The sequence below is a fragment of the Lampetra fluviatilis genome, chromosome 46 (genome assembly GCF_964198595.1).
Source record: "Lampetra fluviatilis chromosome 46, kcLamFluv1.1, whole genome shotgun sequence".
NCBI classification, from domain to species: Eukaryota; Metazoa; Chordata; class Hyperoartia; order Petromyzontiformes; family Petromyzontidae; genus Lampetra; species Lampetra fluviatilis.
This window is the reverse complement of record NC_136320.1, coordinates 6,120,199-6,140,920: the sequence shown is the minus strand read 5'-3', so window position 1 is coordinate 6,140,920 and position 20,722 is coordinate 6,120,199. Positions and strand designations below refer to the sequence as shown.

Genomic DNA, 20,722 nt, shown 5'->3' with positions numbered 1-20,722 from the left:
CGAACGACATCACGGGATCTGTGAGTGCCGCAGACTGCGCGTTGTACGGTATCACGGTGAGTACCGCAGTAATAATCAGGGCGGCCGCTGGACTCGAACCTCTGCAATAACAGCGAGGCCATGTGATCGCTTATTGACCACGTGACGACACGCATGTGAGGACGCACACACGCACATCCTGCTGTCACCCGGCACACTTCCTCCAAGTACAATGCCGATCTGGTAGCGCCTTCTGCACCAGCGCACTTTAATATTTAGTCCATTTCTATTTTTACCACCCCAAGCAATTTGAACTCATTTTGCGCATCTTGAATCGGTCTCGCGCTTCGCTCTCGTGTTGCTCAATTATTCTCGCCCCGCTTTGCCGATTCGGTACGAGCGCTCAACTTCTTTTGCACCGTACTAAATCCGAGGATGGGTGCCACTGTACACGAATACAGCAATACCCCGATGCACGTCTCCCCCTTTTACGGCGTTTCGCAAATACCTCGTCACTTCCTTAACACCGCTCCCAGACTTGGGTCTCCTCAACACGCACAGCGTCATCGACCATTCTTTCTCGCTATCTGTTGCCTCTCAGCCTTCGCCTCCACTACCTTACTTCCCTGTGTATCGCTTTGATTGACGTCGTTTCGATATTCACCGTCGCACCTTTCAGGAACGCATCCCCGACCTAAACCGGGGAGGGTATTACCGCAAGTGAAGCTTCAGTGTTTTTTGGATCAACACTCTCTTTCCAATTTGTTATTTTTAGCGTAAACCATCAACAGCTGTGCATCCCGTCCCACTCTGTCGCTACACACAGTTTGCTTGGGATCCCCTCTGCGTCTGCGCCTCTAGCCCAGCATTCTTCAGTGCAAGGCCCACGGGCCACTGGCGGCCACTGGCGGCCACTGGCGGCCCCTGGTGGCCTTTAGTGCGGCCCCTGACGGCACCCTATCTTCGTCGTGTTGCTGCCAAACCCCGGTGGTTTTAAACGCGTGGCGGCCCTCGCACTGACCATGTCTTATCGGCGAAAGTGCCCCCCCCCTCGGACAACGAGCGAAGAACGATGTCACCGTCCGTGGGAGCGATCTCTGGGCCTTCGATTCCGCGATGCAGCTGCATCGTGGAACTCTCCGACGAAGGGCCGACAAGGGGGAGTCCGGTTTCGGTTTGGGATCTTCAGTGCCTTTTTCGCCGAAAGACGTTGTTGCCCTCTTTAGAAGGCGTTTCCTATTTTTTTCACTCGCCCACTTTCTACTCAACCCCACCCCCATCGCCATTGATGCAAAGCCGCTTGGAGATTTTAAGGAAAGGCTGTTATTCAAGCTGTGATGATCATTATTATTTCTATTATTCTTGTACCACGACTCTTGTGCGTATCGACCGTAATGATGATTTTTTTTTTTACTCCTGTCGAGAAACCGATAACCGGGAGGTCGTGGGTTCGATCCCGACCCTAACGCCTGCTGTATATTTTGAGTTTGCATGTTCTCCCTGTGGTCGCGTGGCTTTTTCTCCAGGTTCTCCGGTCTTTCCCTCCACATTTATAAATGTCCACATGGTCAAAAGCCACCACTTCGTTGAGCTATCATTTATGATAGCCAGGCCGCTTCTGAAAAATAGGCTATGTAGCTCAGTGGGCCTTATCGGGTAAAATAAAATAAATACAGTTTGTAGTTTTATGTATGTTGAACTCTTTTCGCACAGTACGTAGCACAAGCGTGCTAACCGCCTCTGCCTCTGGCCCCCCCATGCGTTTGGAGTATTAGGCTGATATAAATTTCCACGCGATAACCCACTTCGTTGAGCTATCATTTGTGATGGGTTGGTTCTGAAAAAAAAATCCCACAGCGCGGGGGGTGCTGCCTTACCTGGGAAAAAATTAAAAAGTGTTTTTTTAGTTTCTCTCTAAACTCGTAGGGCTTCAGTTTTAACGGGCAGCTGAATGAAACCAGGTGGCGTGACCGAGAAAGTGGCACAGGTGACTTTGAGCGGCACGCGAACGCGCTGAACTCCGAGTAATGTTGTTTTGACCCCGGGCTCGTTTCGTACATCGCGTGCGCAATTTTGTTTTGACTCCACATAATTTTTTAAATCATTTTACCCCCCCTCCCTTTGGTTTTTACACACGCACGTTGTCACAAACACACACACACACACATCCCACTTGCATGTTCACCACACGTTGTGCGCGACATGCATACACGCCTTCACACGCGCAAATACATGGGCGCGGGAACCCACGCAATCGCTTATCCACATGCACACGCTCGCACGTTCACACATGTACACACGCTCACGCACACACGCACGTACACGCACGTACACGCACGCATGTACACACGCTCGCACGTACGCACACTCGTACACACACTCGCACGTACGCATGCTCGTACACACAACCTCCTCATCAGAAGACGACCTCGGTAGAGGTCGCGCCACGCCCTGCCGTCAACAGAGCAGCAGCAGCAGCAGCAGCAGCGTGTCGTCTGGTAGGGCTTTGGGGGGGGGGTGTTTAGTTTGTTGTCCTTCCCATCTGAACCAGACTGAGAGCTTCCGGCGGAGAGTCCCACAGTGCGGGTGTCACGTGAGAGAAGGCCCAGAGAGACCCACAGTGCGGGTGTCACGTGAGAGAAGGCCCAGAGAGTCCCACAGTGCGGGTGTCACGTGAGAGAAGGCCCAGAGAGTCCCACAGTGCGGGTGGCACGTGAGAGAAGGCCCAGAGAGACCCACAGTGCGGGTGTCACGTGAGAGAAGGCCCAGAGAGTCCCACAGTGCGGGTGTCACGTGAGAGAAGGCCCAGAGAGTCCCACAGTGCGGGTGTCACGTGAGAGAAGGCCCAGAGAGTCCCACAGTGCGGGTGGCACGTGAGAGAAGGCCCAGAGAGACCCACAGTGCGGGTGTCACGTGAGAGAAGGCCCAGAGAGTCCCACAGTGCGGGTGTCACGTGAGAGAAGGCCCAGAGAGTCCCACAGTGCGGGTGACACGTGAGAGAAGGCCCAAAGAATCTCACAGTGCGTGTGCTATGGAAGGGAAGGCCCAGAGATCGCTGCCCATGGGCTTGAGTTTCGTTCTGTGGGGATGCATAAGAGGCGATCTGGGTCCCGCCGGCGTTGTGGTTCTCATTGAAACGAGGGGTCGCAGCGGCTCCCAGATGTACCCAGGTGGGGTGGGAGGGGGGGTTTAGTGTTTTTTTGCGTGACGAGGGGAGAGCTCGCGAGGGCGGCGCACGCTCTTTGATTCTGCGCAAGTCGACCCCGTGTCCGAAAATCGGCTAAAAAGAGGAATAAAAGAGAAACGCAGCGGGGAAAGAGAAATCACACCGGGGCAGAGCAACCGCGTTGCCGCGCGAATTTAAATCGTCGTCACGGAGCCAAATTACACGGAGCGTAATTTGGCTCCGTGAAATTACCCGCAAAACGACAACACTCCTGTGCTCGGCCACCGTGCTGGATTAATGAATCGTACTCATCGGGACGTGACGCTGCCAGCCGGAACAGCCTTTCTCTCTCCGCGACCTTCGGCTGCTGACTCTAATCCCTTGACCCCTTGAACTCTGCTGCCCTCTTGCCCCTTCTGCTCCCACGCCCCTCCGCCACACACCCCCGCTGACCTCTGAACCTACATGCTCCCCTAACCCCCCCACCTTCTCCCCCACCCCGTACCCCCACTGACCTCTGAACCTACACGCTCCCCTAACCCCCACCTCCCCCACCCCGTACCCCCACTGACCTCTGAACCTACACGCTCCCCTAACCCCAACCTTCTCACCCGCCACACACCCCCGCTGACCTCTGAACCTACATGCTCCCCTAACCCCCACCTTCTCTCCACCCCTTTCCCTGATCCCCACTGCTCTGCCAGACTTTGATCAGCTCAAGATGGTTTGGTTTGACAGGGGGAAGTTTTATTTCACCTTTGAGGGTAAGTGTCAGGGCGGGGAGGGCACGCACGGGGGGGGGGGGGGGTGTAAAGGGGGCATTAGGCAGGAGCGACCCCGACGCATGGGTGCATGAGTCTCGACGCTTGACCTCTGCATGGCTTTAGGTGACCCACCCCACCTGCGTCAATAGCATGCGCGCGTGGTGTGTGTGTGTAGCCTCGCTTGTTCTGTCTCGTTGGCATGGTCCGTGTCGTTCGGGCCGACCCATTTGTAACTGTGCGTATTAAACGTACGGCCTTGTTTGTAATGTATGGTCCCGTTGGTGTTGTCTTGTTCTCTCTGATATCGTCCGTGTTGTTCGTACTGTCTTGTCTTGTACTATCCGTACAGTCTGCTCATCGCTCTGCCCCGGCTGCGCTGACCATCTCAGCTGTGCGGTCCGTCTCGTCGGTACTGCCGGTATCATCTCTGCTGCCCGCGCGATGCGTACCGCCTTGCTCGTTCATCCCCACCATTCACTAAGGACGGAGGCGATCGCGGGCCATTTTCTGGGTTTTAAAACAATCGATTGCTGCCCGTGCCTGCATCGTGAGCGTCAACGAGTCGATTGTGATCTCTGAATCATCGTGTGGCGTGGCGGTTGTTGGTGGCGGTTGTTGGTGGCGGTTGTTGGTGGCGGTTGTTGATGGCGGTTGTTGGTGGCGGTTGTTGGTGGCTGTTGTTGATGGCGGTTGTTGGTGGCGGTTGTTGGTGGCGGTTGTTGGTGGCGGTTGTTGATGGCGGTTGTTGGTGGCGGTTGTTGGTGGTGGTTGTTGGTGGCGGTTGTTGATGGCGGTTATTGGTGGCTGTTGTTGATGGCGGTTGTTGGTGGCGGTTGTTGGTGGCGGTTGTTGGTGGCGGTTGTTGGTGGCGGTTGTTGGTTGTGGCGGTTGTTGGTGGCGGTTGTTGGTGGCGGGTGTTGGTGGCGGTTGTTGGTGGCGGTTTTTGGTGGCGGTTGTTGGTGGCGGTTGTTGGTGGCTGTTGTTGGTGGCGGTTGTTGGTTGTGGTATTGACGGTGGTGGTTGTTGGTGGCGGTTGTTGTTGATGGCGGTTGTTGGTGGCGGTTGTTGGTGGCTGTTGTTGGTGGCTGTTGCTGGTGGCGGTTGTTGGTTGTGGTGGTGACGGTGGCGGCGGTTGTTGATGGCGGTTGTTGATGGCGGTTGTTGGTGGCTGTTGTTGGTGGCGGTTGTTGATGGCGGTTGTTGGTGGCTGTTGTTGATGGCGGTTGTTGATGGCTGTTGTTGGTGGCTGTTGTTGGTGGCGGTTGTTGGTGGCGGTTGTTGGTGGCGGTTGTTGGTGGCTGTTGTTGGTGGCGGTTGTTGGTGGCTGTTGTTGGTGGCGGTTGTTGGTGGCGGTTGTTGATGGCGGTTGTTGGTGGCTGTTGTTGGTGGCGGTTGTTGGTGGCGGTTGTTGATGGCGGTTGTTGGTGGCTGTTGTTGATGGCGGTTGTTGGTGGCGGTTGTTGGTGGCGGTTGTTGGTGGCGGTTGTTGGTGGCGGTTGTTGGTTGTGGCGGTTGTTGGTGGCGGTTGTTGGTGGCGGGTGTTGGTGGCGGTTGTTGGTGGCGGTTTTTGGTGGCGGTTGTTGGTGGCGGTTGTTGGTGGCTGTTGTTGGTGGCGGTTGTTGGTTGTGGTATTGACGGTGGTGGTTGTTGGTGGCGGTTGTTGTTGATGGCGGTTGTTGGTGGCGGTTGTTGGTGGCTGTTGTTGGTGGCTGTTGCTGGTGGCGGTTGTTGGTTGTGGTGGTGACGGTGGCGGCGGTTGTTGATGGCGGTTGTTGATGGCGGTTGTTGGTGGCTGTTGTTGGTGGCGGTTGTTGATGGCGGTTGTTGGTGGCTGTTGTTGATGGCGGTTGTTGATGGCTGTTGTTGGTGGCTGTTGTTGGTGGCGGTTGTTGGTGGCGGTTGTTGGTGGCGGTTGTTGGTGGCTGTTGTTGGTGGCGGTTGTTGGTGGCTGTTGTTGGTGGCGGTTGTTGGTGGCGGTTGTTGATGGCGGTTGTTGGTGGCTGTTGTTGGTGGCGGTTGTTGATGGCGGTTGTTGATGGCGGTTGTTGGTTGTGGTGGTGACGGTGGCGGCGGTGAGCAGGAGCGTCCCGGGGCCCCAGCCCGCTCACGCTCGGCGCTCACGACACGCTGCCCGTGGCCGCCGCCTTCACCGAGACCGTCAACGCCTACTTCCGCGCCGCCGAGCAGTGCGTAGCGTCAACGTCGTCAACATCGTCGTCAACATCGTCACCATCGTCGTCACCATCGTCGTCGTCAACATCGTCAACGTCGTCACCATCGTTGTCAACATCGTTGCCGTCGTCACCATCGTCGTCACCGTCGTCAACACCGTCAATACCGTCGTCAACATCGTCAACATCGTCACCATCGTCGTCAACATCGTCAACACCGTCGTCACCATCGTCAACACCGTCGTCACCATCGTCGTCAAAATCGTCGCCATCGTCGTCAACATCGTCATCGTCGTCACCATCGTCGCTGCCATCGTCGCCATCATCGCGATCGCCGCCATCGTCATAACTTCTGCAACCATCAGTCCCACCGCCGTCATTGCCATCCTTCCGTCGACGATCGTCAATCCCACCGCCACCATCATCGCTTCTGCCTTCACACCGTCACGACAGCTTTTCCCACCACCGCAGCAGCAGTTGTTGTTATTACCTTCACCATTACCGTCATCATCCTCGCCATCACCACCATCATCGTAACTCTGCTCCCCCCCCCCGCCCCTTCCGCGTGCCACGCCAGGTGCATGGTGAAGATCACGGGTGAGCTCACCATCTCGTTCCCCTCGGGCATCACCAAGGTGTTCTCCGGGAACCCCTCCCCAGCCGTGCTCAGCTTCCGCTTGCGCAACTCGGCACGGCTCGAGCAGCTGCTGCCAAACCCGCAGCTCCTCTACAGGCGAGGCCCCCGTACCCCCCCCCCCTTGTACCCCCCCCCCCTTGTACCCCCCCCCTTGTACCCCCCCCGTACCCCCCCGTACCCCCCCATACCCCCCCCCATAGCCCCTCTACCCACCCCCCTGTACCCCCCCCCGTACCCCCCCCGTACCCCCCCCTGTACCCCCCCCGTACCCCCCCCCTGTACCCCCCTCGTACCCCCCCCCCTGTACCCCCCCCGTACCGCCACCCTCGTACCCCTCCCGTACCCCCCCTACCCACCTCCCTGTAACCCCCCTGTACCCCCCCAACCTACCCCCCCTGTACTCCCCCTGTAACCCCCCCTGTAGCACCTTCACCCCCCCCGTACCCCCCCTGTACCCCCCCCACCAACCCCCGTACCACCCCACCCCCCATACCCACCGCCAACCCCCACCCCCCTCCCTCTAGGTCGCCTCGGCCTAAAATTAGCATCCGCCGAGAGGTCAGGGAATGGAGCTCCACCCGGGGCTTGGGGTTGTGAAGGCCGCGATGGCATCACGTGTGTACGCGTGCGTACGTGTGCGTGTACGCGTGTGTACTCGTGCGTACTCGTGCGTACGCGTGTGTACGTGTGTGTGTACGCGTGTGTACTCGTGCGTGCGTACTCGTGCGTACGCGTGCGTACGTGTGCGTACGTGTGTGTGTACTCGTGCGTACGCGTGCGTACTCGTGCGTACACACGCGTACTCGTGCGTACGCGTGTGTACGTGTGTGTGTACGCGTGCGTACTCGTGCGTACTCGTGCGTGTGTGTACGCGTGTGTACTCGTGCGTGCGTACTCGTGCGTACTCGTGCGTGTGTGTACGCGTGTGTACTCGTGCGTACTCGTGCGTACGCGTGTGTACGTGTGTGTGTACGCGTGTGTACGTGTGTGTGTACGCGTGTGTACTCGTGCGTGCGTACTCGTGCGTACGCGTGCGTACGTGTGCGTACGTGTGTGTGTACTCGTGCGTACGCGTGCGTACTCGTGCGTACACGTGTGTACGTGTGTGTACTCGTGCGTACGCGTGCGTACTCGTGCGTACGCGTGTGTACGTGTGTGTACTCGTGCGTACTCATGCGTACTCGTGCGTACGCGTGTGTACGTGTGTGTGTACGCGTGTGTACTCGTGCGTGCGTACTCGTGCGTACGCGTGTGTACGCGTGTGTACTCGTGCGTGCGTACTCGTGCGTACGCGTGTGTGCGCGTATGCTACCGTGTGTGTGTTGCACTATTAAACTATTTTATCTCACCAGGTAAGTTCCCACTGAGCTATCTGGCTCTTGATCAGAAGCGACCTGGCCACAAACGACAGCTCGCCGAAGTGGCTCGCCGTGTGGAAATGTATTGCGGCCGAATACCCTCAAACGAATTTTCTTAAAAATCTTGATTTGAAGCTTTCGTGGCTGCAGGAATCTATACTCTTTGGTTCTTTCGGTAAAGTCACGTGGGTAGAAAATAAAATAAGTCACGACGTTTCGGGCGCAACACAATTGTCCGTCACCTGATCACCTGATGACGGACTTATTTTATTTTATACCTACGTGACTTTACCGAAAGAACCAAAGAGTATGAATGATCTTAAACGCACGTTTTATAAACGTGGAAGGACCCGAGGAGCGGAGCGGATGCATCCGCCAGTGTTCCGGGCTGGCCTTAGTAGGCACAGGATAAATGTGTCGGGTCTTTGTCCGCCTGCGTGTGTGCGTGCGTGTGTGCGTGCGTGCGTGCGTGTGTGCGTGCGTGCGTGTGTGCGTGCGTGTGTGCGTGTGTGCGTGCGTGCGTGCGTGTGTGCGTGCGTGTGTGCGTGCGTGCTTTCACTTGTGCAGCGACCTCTCGCAGAGCGACTCGGAGACGCGAGACTTCTGGCTGAACATGCCGGCGCTGTGCTCCTACCTCAAGAAGCTGTCGGAGCAGAGCCCCTCCGCCACCTACTACAACGTGGACATCCTCAAGTACCAGGTGAGGGCAGGGGGTGGCGGCGGAGGAGTTGAGTCGTGGGGCGGGCGGATTGGAGGATGGCCATTGTGGATGGGTGGTTTTGTTACCGCTATGCCTACCCCCCCCCCCCACCACGTGTGAGCTCAACACGCGCCGCTCCTCGTGACTGCTGCATCTCCTCCCCCTGCATCTCCTGCCCCTCCCTGTGCCTCTCATCCTCTTCCCCATGCCTCCCCTTCTCTCCATCCTCTTCCCCCTCTTCTTCTCATCCCCTTCTCCCCATCCTCCTCCCCTTCTCCACATCCCTCCTCCTCCTCATCCCCTTCTCCTCCTCCTCCTCCTGCTCCCGCCAGGTGTCCGCAGGAGGAGCGGACGCGGCTCCGCTGCTGCTGGAGCCGAGCTGGCGCTGCGAGGATGCGCGCACGAGCCTGCGAGTGGCGTTCCGCTACAACGGCTCCGCCATGGCCTCGCCCTCCCCCATCACCAACCTGCAGGTCGTGACCCCCGTCGGGGGCGGGGCCACAGACATGCAGGCCACTCCCCCCGCCACCTGGTGAGACTCGGACCGCCCCAAACGCTGCGTGGAGGACCGGCCTGGTTCCCACCCTTTTTCCACCGGCGCACGCGAGCCGTGCCAGCACGGCACCTCCCCCTCCCCCCTCCTCCACCCACCAAATCGCGCAACGGTGGCGAGATGTTAACTACCTCGCCCGGTATGCAGGAGGTCTTGGGTTCAATCCTGACCCCGAGACGCCTGTATATTTTGAGTTTGCGCGTTTCTCTCCCCGTGGTCGCGTGGCTCAGCTATGAGAGGGGGGGGGGGTGTTCCTGAGTAATGTGACAGCCCTCAATAGATCAATGTCCACAAAGCTGGGTTTTTGTTGAGAGGAGACGGATTAAGGGGGTTGTAGCAGGTCAATTGTTAAGTAGAGCCGGGCTATCTGAATATATTTACTTGATGGATTACTCCTCAATCGCCGGTCCATTCACTTGACCAATCGGATCGCACGAAAGTAATTGCGAAAGAACCCCTCGTCTCCTTTGGCACGGGTGCCGCTGGACGGGAGGTCAACGGTGATGCTGACGATGAACAGCCGTGGCGACGAGCGCCCGTCCGTGTGGACACTCGGAGGGCACGGTTTTACGGGTCCCACAGGGATGGAGCACGAGACGTCCACCTCCAGCGCAGAGAAAGAGGTTCCTGTGGAAGTATACGCATGTGTATTCTTGGTTCTTTCGGTAAAGTCACGTAGAAGGGAAATAATAAAATAATATTAATATAAAACAATAAAAATTCTCACGACGTTTCGACTGCAACACAAGCAATCATCATCAGGTGTGAAATCCACAGCAACAAAATTTGAAAAAAGTGGCGGTTTTAGGGAAAAAAAAGTGACGGTTTTAGGAAAAACCGCCACTTTTTTCAAATTTTCTTGCTGTGGATTTCACACGTGATGATGATTGCTTGTGTTGCAGTCGAAACGTCGTGAGCATTTTTATTATGTTTTATTTTTATTATTTTATTATTTCCCTTCTACGGGACTTTACCGAAAGAACCAAGAATATGAATCCCTGCAGTCACGAAAGCTTTAAATCAAAATTTCTACGCATGTGTATTGATCTTCATTCCCACCGTACGTGGCCAATCGTGCTAATCGGAGGTGCGTCGCTGTGAAACTGTCGCATCCGATCCGTTTGCTTGTTTTTTTTTTTACCATCAATTCCTGATCTTTGTCGGCAGGAATGCTGAGCAGAACTGGGTGCTTTGGAAGATTCCAGAAATCTCCGAAAAATCAGAAGGCGGAGGTGAGGGTCGTGTCGCGTTTATCATTAATATATTTTAAAAAATCACCCTCATTTGTTCCAGTTGTGTGTCCAGTATCGCGTCACATGACGCGCGTGCGTGCGTGTGTGGACGCGTATGAACGTGTGCATGAACGTGTGTGCGAGCGGGTAGTGTCGCGGTGAGAGCGCTGGGCTACGAACCCGGCGACCCGAGTTCAATTCCCGCTCACGGCCAACACCGGTGACGATTATCTGAACCGGTCCTGGGCCTCAAACGAGTACACGGTGCGCAGAGGTCGCAACCGGGTACCCGATACCCGTACCCTACCCGATACCCGTACCCGGCCGGATACGGGTACCCGTTTGCGACCCTGGTGCGGCCGGGTACGGGTACGGGTAGGCCGTGAGTCACTGGTGAGTAACCGTTTGTCACTCATTTCCCAACGTCTTGTCTCTTCTCACAATTCAAGTTCCTAGAATCAACCCACCCGCGCCTGCAACATGGCTTCATCCCAGAGGTCGCAATCGGGTACCCGTTTGCGACCCTGGTGCGGCCGGGTACGGGTACGGGTAAGGAATCAAAACCTGTTTGCGACCTCTGCCGGTGCGGCGTGTCGGCCTTCACAGGTGCTGCTCGCTTAGCAGTGCTTGCCCCGACTGTCTGTTCAAGGCTACGTGGGGTGGGGTGGGATGGGGGGGCACCTTGTCCTTGTGCGTGCTCAGGCTCGGGCGTGCTCCAGGCGCACTTCACGGTGGCGGACGGCCCCACGGTGCCCGCGACGCTCGCCGCTCAGTTTGTGAGCGAGGGGTCGTCGCTGTCGGGCGTCGAGTTTGAGCTTGTCGGGGGCGGCTACCGCCTCTCGCTCGTCAAGAAGCGCTTCGCCACCGGTGCGTCCCCAACCCCCACACACCCCCCACCCCCCGCCCTCAATCCCCCACCCTTCCCTGTGGTTCGATCCATTGGCGACATCGGCGATGAGAATATGCGTCGATGAAATGCGTTTTTTTTTGTTTACCGAAGTTAACGATGAGCATAAGTGGACGAAAATCATGGAGAGATACGGTGACTGCGACTGCCATCACCATCACTACCATCACCACCACCATCATTATTATCATCATCACCACCATCGTTATTTTCATCATCATCACCACCATCATTATTATCATCATCACCACCATCATTATTATCATCATCACCACCATCGTTATTTTCATCATCACCACCATCATTATTGTCATTAGCATCACCACCATCGTTATTTTCATCATCATCACCACCATCATTATTGTCATTAGCATCACCACCATCGTTATTTTCATCATCATCACCACCATCATTATTGTCATTAGCATCACCACCATCGTTATGTTCATCATCACCACCATCATTATTGTCATTAGCATCACCACCATCGTTATGTTCATCATCACCACCATCATTATTGTCATTAGCATCACCACCATCGTTATGTTCATCATCACCACCATCATTATTGTCATTAGCATCACCACCATCGTTATTTTCATCATCACCACCATCATTATTGTCATTAGCATCACCACCATCGTTATGTTCATCATCACCACCATCGTTATTATCATTAGCATCACCAATATCTTTGTCTTGTGTCTGTGTGTGACCCAGGCAAGTACATGGCTGACGGCTAAGGACTCGTTCGTTGCCACGGAAACTCAACCTCTCTTCCCATCAACCCGTGCTCCTCTCACCCAACCTGTGAACTCTGACCTTTGGGCACCACCGCCACCACCAAGTTTGTTCCGTGTGCTCGTTACTCCGTAATTTTGGTCTGCCGGCCACGACGCTCGGCGTTACCCTGCGCGCTGGTGCAGAGCGCGCAAGAAGTGTGCTTGCTTGCGCCAACACACACGCACACGCGCGTGCTCGCTTATAACAACGCACGCGCGCGCACACACACGCGTACGCATTTACAATAAAGCGTATACTGCATATTCAGCGTATAATTGCCCGAGCATATGCAAACGTGCCAGGGATCAAAAACACACGCGTACGAGGGAATATACGGACACGGACACCAAGTCTGTGAAATCTCCCCGTGCCGCACGTAGCCTTGCAGGCTGTTGGGAAGAGTGCTGCTATTCGTGAGAACCCGTTAAGGCCGGCACGGCGCACGAGGGAACGGGGGCCGGGGGGGGGGGGGGGGCAGGGGGGTGGTGGTGAAGCCAGCACCACGCGTACCACCTTGGCGTCTCCTCGTTGTCAATGTCGAGCCCAGCACCACCTCAACAGGTGCTCATTTGAAGGGCGAGTCAAGCTCGATAGGCCATGCGTAGATACAAGTGCTGCTGCTGCTGATGATGATAATGCAGTGGTGTAGCGTGGAGGGGCCCCCCTACCGCACTCCTGTTCACAACTTCCCCCCCCCCCCCATCCCAGTCGTCGTAACCCTCTCCAGCGAATGAGCCTCTCCCTGCAGTTGCACGACCGGCACGTTTGATAAGCGGCACCGCTGTGATTGCGTGCGCGTCGTCAGCAGCAGTTTGACACCCCCCCCCCCCCGTTCCAAGTTGTTGAAGTTGTCGGGTTTGTAGCACGGTGCTGCTTAAGCGACTGCCACACCACACTTCCTATTGCTACGGTACAGAGAACAAAAGCCCCAGCGTGTGTAGCCGCACCGACTGTTGGGGCAAGTGCTGTTAACGAGCACGTGAACGAAGGACGGCACGGCACAAGGGGGGGGGGGGTGGGTGTCGGATGTGGGAGGGGTGGTCATGTGATCAGCGCCCGGCTGCCCAGTGTGATGGTGTTTCACGCACCGCGCCAGCTACTCGCATCAAGCTGAGTATCAACCTAGTCCGAGGCCCAGAACCGGTTCAGATATTTGCCACTTACGTTAGTCGAACAGTCAGGCTCGGGTTGTTGGTTTTTTTGTAGCGCTGCGCGCTAACCACTGCATCACTCGAACGCTCCCCCGCTGCGTGCCGTACAGACGCACAGACACGCGCGCACAAATGACAGCGTGTTGCTCGCGCACGCACGGAGCAGTCGTGCGCGCAGCGTCGTATGCTTAAGTTGCCCTCTCGTCTCCTCGACCGGTTGATCGCGTTGTGTTGAAGCTGTGACCGACACGGTATTTATCTGAAGCAGAACAAACGTCCGTCGGCTAGGCGGCAACGGCCAGCGCCGAATGGGGGAAAGGAAAAAAAAAGTACAAAACGAACACCAAAAAAATTATTTGCTTTTTTTATTTAATTTAAATAGCGGACCGAGTTTGAAGTGTTGTGGCGAGCTTTGCTGTGGACGTTGTGATGAAGTGAGTTTTAAAGCGGAGTAACGTCGGCGAGAGAAAGGAGGAGGCCTTTGTCGTCGCGGTGATCGCCAGCGTTCGTACGCGACCAGGTGCTTGGATCCCCCACTCCATGACGTACCACCTCTCAAGTAAATGTCCACGATGTCATCCGCACGCACGACGAGTATTACCCTGCAGGCGGTGTGGCCCACGGAGTCGAATTTCCGACTCGGCTCACAGGCGCCGTCCGCCGTCGCAAAGGCTTTCAAGAGATGACAATCTTCTGAGTGATTGTGTTTAAATTAATTAATGATGATTGTTACATAGTGTTCTAAAAAAATGTTTTTGGGGCTGCTGCCACGCTGTAATGGTGAGCGCACGGGATTTGCAATCCAGAGGTCGACGATTCAGCCTCCTGGAGCAGCAGTTGAACACATTGTCCACCCAGCAGCACACACATGCGTACACCGGTAGTTAGACGATCACCAGCTCACGTGTTGTGGGGTAAAGTGTGGGCACTCCACCTCCTCCGAGAACTAACACACATTCGTAGAGAGAGAGGGAGGTTCTATGAGCTCTCCCGTAGAGACCGTTCTGATAGCAGTGCTGTGAGCAAGCAATTGCAGGGCTGCACCTTTACCATCGATAATTAATTTCGCTTATTGGCAAAGTCTGGTTTATATGGTAGCACTGTTGATGGAGCGTGGCAGCATTCCCAATCGTGAGTTGGTGAGTTCAACTCCTAGCCAGGGTTAGATCATCATTATCATCACCAACAATCTTAGGTTTCTAATATGAACGGCATTAAGTAGGAAGTTGGTGGTTGTAATTATGTTCATCAAAGGACGACTAGGGTCCTGCCATAAGAACGTGGAAACACTGCCACTGGCTCGGGAAACGCTGTTCTCCCCTGGCAAGTCGCTGTACAGCGCAGGGGGCTTAACCATGATAAATAATAACAACTTTACCTATTTTTATTTTACCAGCTAAGGCCCCCACTGAGCTCTGTAGCTCTTTTTCAGAGGCGACCTGGCCAGAAATGATCGCCCAACGAGAAGTGGCTTATCACGTGAAAATTTATAGCAGCCAAATACTCTAAACGCACACGTTTCTAAATGTGGAGGGAAAACCGGAGGATCGGGAGAAAAATCCACGCCACCACGCGGAGAACATACAAACGCCAACTGTACAGACGTTAGGGTCGGGATCGAACCCACGACCTCCTGTATACCAAGCGAGCTAGTTAACATCTGGCCACCACGGCGCCCCATTACACGACTGACTTCTGACCCTTCGGCTAACATGAACACTGCTTGGTACTCGATCGGACTGAAGTCCCTGACTAGAATGGTGAAGTATGGTCAAACAAACCCCCATGACCGACGTGACATCGGGAGGCCCGTTATCCAGCAGTGGTTTAATCGGGCTGTCTATGATTCATTATTAGGGCAATTGTGAAGAGGAACTAAGTTTGAAGATGGCGAGGACTTCAGAGCAGATGTGTCAAGAGGCAAAGGGTGGTTTATTATTACTCATATGGTACAAATTTTAATCAACCCCCAGAGGAGAGCTGACAATGGTATGTGTATTTACGTTGAACTTCTTTCGCATCCTACGTAGCCAGCCATGCCAATCGGAGGTAATCATGGTGATGATGATGACGATAGGTGGAGTTGACCCCTGACCTGGATTTGAATTTCCCATGTCTGATCGCAAGTGGAGGGCTTCAACCACTTGGCCACGTGCCCCCCCCCCCGCCCGTCGCCGTACGTCCAGGCATTGCCGTGCGGCTCCTTGCGAGCAAAGCGCTCATTTCCGCAGGGCTTTTTGTTTTCGTCGCGCGAAGGGCATTTCGGTTCGCGAGTTCGAAAACGTAAAAGCTACGGCGGCCGCTCGTCGTTAAGTCGTCCGCTAGCTCCTGACGACGCAGTCGATTAGCGGGCTCAAGTCGCTCGACCGTCTCAATGTAAAGTGACGGTTGTTTGCTCTCCACCTCTCTATCAACAGCAGCAGCGGCAGCAGCCATGCGACGACGATGAAGGTGAAGGCCCGTGCGTTGGTGCATTTCCCTCTCGGTGCAGAGATTTGAGGTTCGAACCCCCGTGGCCACCCTGGTTAACACTGCGGGTGTATCAACTATGAAATATATGCGCCGTACACTTGGCGGTGGATGTTAAAGATGCTGCGGCGTTTTTGCTAAAAGGGAGTCTCCGCCGTTTCTGCTGGCGTCACAGCCCGAACTTTGCCGTGACTCAAAATTGTCCGCCAGTGACTCGATTGTGAGAAAACGTGGCAAGATCACCTCCGAATGTACTACTACTGCCAACCTGTCGAGTTTATTTGGTCTAACCAGGCGAGAACTTGAGAGACCGGGTTAAGTCCCGTCGTGGTGGCCCTGGTCACACTCTTGCGAGTGCTGAACAAAATAGAGTACCGTAGTGAAGCCATTTAGAAATCCGAGCAAAACATTCTCACGTGGGAAACTGGAAAATATTGCACGATCATAAATCGGTGATTATAAATTTGCCTGCAGCGCGACGTCTGCACGGGCAGATGATTTAGAAACTGATCGCTGTACAATTTATGTTCGAAACATTAAACAGACGTTGAGTGACTATCGCGCCAATATGCAAACGGACGGTCTGTGCGCCAAATGCAATTCGCAAGCGAAGTTATCACAAATAATCGACAGCTGTGCATACAATGCACTTAAGTGGTTATGTTGCATCTAAGCTTGAGGGTTTTGGTCCTTCTTTCGTATGGATAGGGATTGAGTGGCGGCTATAAATCCGTGTCTGGGTTATGAATGCAGCTGCTTCCAGGCAGAATGAGGGTGCCAGGCAGAACGAGGGAATCCCACTCGCGACTTTGGAGATCGCTCAAAGTGGACACAGGTTCACACAGAAACCCATAAAGTCAAAGATGAAGACAAAGATCCCCCGTATAGACTTGACAGACTGTTGGGGGAAGTGCTGTTAGCGAGCCCCTATGAAGGTCGGAACGGTACACGAGGTGGTTGGTGGCCAGCAGCACGTCCGACCGCCTTTGTCTCCCCAGTAGTGATATTTAGACACCGCACCAGGTACTCATTTGAGGCTGAGTAGACCTTGGGGAGATTCAGGACCGGTTCAGGCAATCATCACTGGTGTTAGCCGCGAGCGGGAGTCGGACCCGGGTCGCCGGGCTCGTAGCGCAGCGCGCTAACCGCTACCACCACTCCTCCATAGAGTCTCGCAGAGACCCACAGACTTGCACAGAGACCCATAACGGAGACCCATCGACTCGCACATCCGGCGATGATCATCGGTGCGTCGGGATATGGCCGAGCAGACCGATCTTGACATCCGTATGCTCGATCGCAGACAATGGCAGGTGGTTCAGAGGGGACGGAGTGTGGGGCCCTGTCGATGTAATGCCGCTGCTCTCCCCCCCTCCTCCGCTCGTCGCTGCCATTTATCTGCCACCTTGACGAGGTGAATCATTTGCTCGGGCGACCGGCGCCGATGGGGGACGCTGCAGCGCCTGGGCTTTCCCGAGCAATCGGTTCGTCCTCCAAACAAATCTGCCCGAACCGACTTGCACCGCGGGGGGGGGGGGGGGGGTGTGTGTTTAAGCGTGCGACGCAGTTGTTTTTGTTCTGATTTTTATTTGCTGCATTGCCGTGCTTGATTTGCTTCTTGTCATTTTGGCGAGTCGGGTCAGGCTCGCAGGTGAGACGATGTCCCGGTTGATGAAGTTCCCCGCGTGGTTACACAAATAACCTTGGAAACTTTAACCTCGAGCAAGAAAAAGCGGTGGGGAAATGCCCCGTAAGCCTTTAAACGTCTGAAGCATAGCTCCTTCATGACGTGGTGTGAACACCAAAAGTACTGGTTTGATAAAGAGAGGGCACACTTTCGAGTTTTAGTCGTCATTCTTGCCATAACATGTTTGACAGTAGACTGACACTTGAGCAAAAGGTGAAAGTTTTGGAGTGGTTATTGGAATGCGAATCTCCAATCCCTCTACAATGACATTATTGCAGACAGATCAGTTCACGAATTGGCTTTCTGCTTGGCGCATGAAAACCCTTGAATAATACTACTTGCAAGACGCTAAGTTTATGCTCCCAGTCGATTGCACCTTGAGATAGGAGAGTGCTAAACTTTTTTTTGGGTTCCTAGAAGTCATTTAAAATCAGGAGAGGCCAGGGCTGGTAGTTGCCATGCTCCCAGCCTCTGGAACTCCGTCCCAAGTCGTATCAGGAATGCTGGCAACAGTCGAATCTTCTAAGCGACATTTAGAAACATATTTGATTGCTTAAACACGTAGGCTTTCGCGACTAATATTGTCCGTAAGAGTTTTTTGGGTTAGATCGCGTAAATATGAATGTGTCGTTAAACCCGCCACCACCCAACACAGCCAGTTAGTAATGTTTCTCACGTGAACAAAACATGACAATTCGTTACAAATTGTATATGTTGTGGGTTTACTCTCCAACACACTGGTTAGTGCTGTACTCTTCACGAATTGGCATGTTCTATTTACGTGACAAACCTTACTATAGTTGGCTGTGTCGGGTGGTAGCTGTTTTAATGATGCATTTATATTTAGATTTAAAGCTTTCGTGACTGCAGGGATTCATCTTCTTGGTTCTTTCGGTAAAGTCACGTAGAATGGAAATAATAAAATAATAAAAATAAAACATAATAAGATGCATTTATATTTACGCGATTTAACCCAAAAAACCTCTTATGGATGATATTTGATTACGATAGCTGATCCATAAGCTGGGCTTATTTGGCCAATGGTTTTAATTATTGTCATTGTAAAGCAACCTGGGATGTTCTCCTTGGAGAGCGCTGTTCTATAGAAGCAACAAGTGAGTGTACCGATTGGAGATCTCCACGCGATGAAAACGCTCCACGACTTTTTTTTGGTTTGTTGTCCTTCCCCCGCACCTCCGATTAGCGCGGTTGGCTACGTACCATGCGAAAGAAGTTCACCATTTCTACATACAACCATACATACGTACAAGTGCCAATCTGCTGTCTGGCATGTTGCAACGGAGATTGATATCAAGCTCGGGGCTATCAAATGCAGTGTGAAATGATAAGAATGACGTGTGTACTGCTTAACCCTTTCCATGTCCGATTTCGTTCCGATGACGTATGTGATCGGAACGGGACCGTAAGAAAAAATATAATGAAATAACTTAATCGAGGGTGTGTGACACCAGTTTTGACGCCAGCTATCATAGAAGTGCGGTCGTGTCACTTCAGTTCTCTGCGGTGAGTACAATGTCTTTAAAAACAACGGCGCTATGCCTCTCTAAATAAAATTAACTCTGAGCTTCTTACGCGTTCAGAGATTCGGCGGTGAACGGGACACCCACACACCCTGCGACTTGCAGACATCTCGGATCGGGAAAGGGTCAAGGGAGCTTTCATGGATGAGAAGTTACGGCATTTTTAAACGGTGGCAATATTGACGGAAATGCCCCGTATTTACGTGCGACGTCTTTCCTTCCTCCCGCTGCCCAGTTCCCCTTGGCGTGTGCCCTGCAGCTGTTCATCATAAGCGTTTTGTGTCTTATTCTGTCCAGCATGTCGTACCTTAACTGGTTGAAACAATTAAAAGTGAACAGACGGAATAAATATGAAGATGTATTGTTATTAAGAAAAGGAATAAGTTATTAAATTACTTTAAAAAAAGACATATATATAAGAAATGTGCAGAACAAATAAGTAAATGATGTTTTATAATGTAAACAGATAACAACAATGTGCGAATGACCTTTTGAGGTCACGGGGAGTGCTAGTGTTTTGTTGGTGTGGAAAATTATAGTGTTTGAATCTGTTGCTGCGTGTGCCTCCTTTGATCATCGCCTGGTCTTGTTTATTTTACCCGCGGCAAGCGAGGATGAAGATGCTGAAAGCTTCAGTGTGTGGAATATCGTGGGATGTGCAGATGACACATCGACGCTTGCGCAGGGTCACGATACGAAAAGACTAAATTGCGTTTTGAGATGTTGGTGCTGCAGACGAATCAATCGCGTAAGCTGGTGTCATGAGGTGGCATTTGCAGGATGTCCTAAGTGGGCCACAGCTGGAGACGATTAACAATCCTGCAAGGGAGAATATCGGGCAAGAGCATACACAATGTGAGCAGTTGGACGGGTCTCTTGGTGAGAGATGTTGAAGATCGTGAAAGATGGCAAGCTTCTACCATGGACATCAACCCTCGGTTACGAGGATGACACCGATAGATGAAAATGGGGACACCAGGATTTAATTTTATTTATTACGTGTGTTGTCTTCTTGGTTCTTTCGGTAAAGTCACGTAGAAATAATAAACAGCGTCTGACGCTGTCTTTCCGACAGAAATGTTCTTCACCTGAGGACGGCTGCTTGCGTTGTGGCCGAAACGTCGTGAGAATTATTTTATTATGTTTTATTTTTATTATTTTATTATTTCCCTTCTACGTGACTTTACGTGTGTTGTGTTTTATCTTTTGATATCACCCCTCCCCCAACAAATGTGTTCACATTTCACGATCGGCACATTCATGAAACAAATAATCCATTCGGAAATGTCACGGTGCGGCGCGCGTGCTGGAGATGGGCTGTGGTAGAGATCTCTCCCGCAGCAGCACCTTCTCTTTCCGAAGCATACCGTCAAGCGACGTTTTCTGTCGTTCACACTTCCAGAGGTTACCTTTTGTTCGCGAGGAAGACGTGGATTTAAATAGCGCCCGGAAAAACGAATTTCAAAAGTACCGGTCACATCGTTTTCGATGAGAGTGATGGGCTTTTAGTTTTATTCAAGCCATCCAAGGTATTACTACGGAATGTTTCTTTGCGACATTGTGACTGCTCTTGGTAATACCTTAAATATATTTTCATAATTTTACAATTGCTCATTCATGAAAG

The 20,722-nt window shown here is 53.3% G+C and overlaps 1 protein-coding gene across 1 annotated transcript in view; it reads left to right on the top strand.

Annotated features, from left to right (window-relative positions):
- LOC144947724 (SH3-containing GRB2-like protein 3-interacting protein 1) overlaps positions 1–17,406 on the top strand; it is a 47,483-nt gene extending 30,077 nt beyond the window's left edge. The window contains exons 15-22 of the mRNA XM_078877043.1: positions 3,850–3,909; positions 5,990–6,095; positions 6,658–6,813; positions 8,643–8,775; positions 9,108–9,307; positions 10,496–10,560; positions 11,263–11,427; positions 12,188–17,406. Coding sequence (XP_078733169.1) covers positions 3,850–3,909; positions 5,990–6,095; positions 6,658–6,813; positions 8,643–8,775; positions 9,108–9,307; positions 10,496–10,560; positions 11,263–11,427; positions 12,188–12,210 — 908 coding nt within the window. The 3' untranslated portion in view covers positions 12,211–17,406. The remainder of the gene's footprint in view (positions 1–3,849; positions 3,910–5,989; positions 6,096–6,657; positions 6,814–8,642; positions 8,776–9,107; positions 9,308–10,495; positions 10,561–11,262; positions 11,428–12,187) is intronic.
- Positions 17,407–20,722: the final 3,316 nt, after the last annotated feature.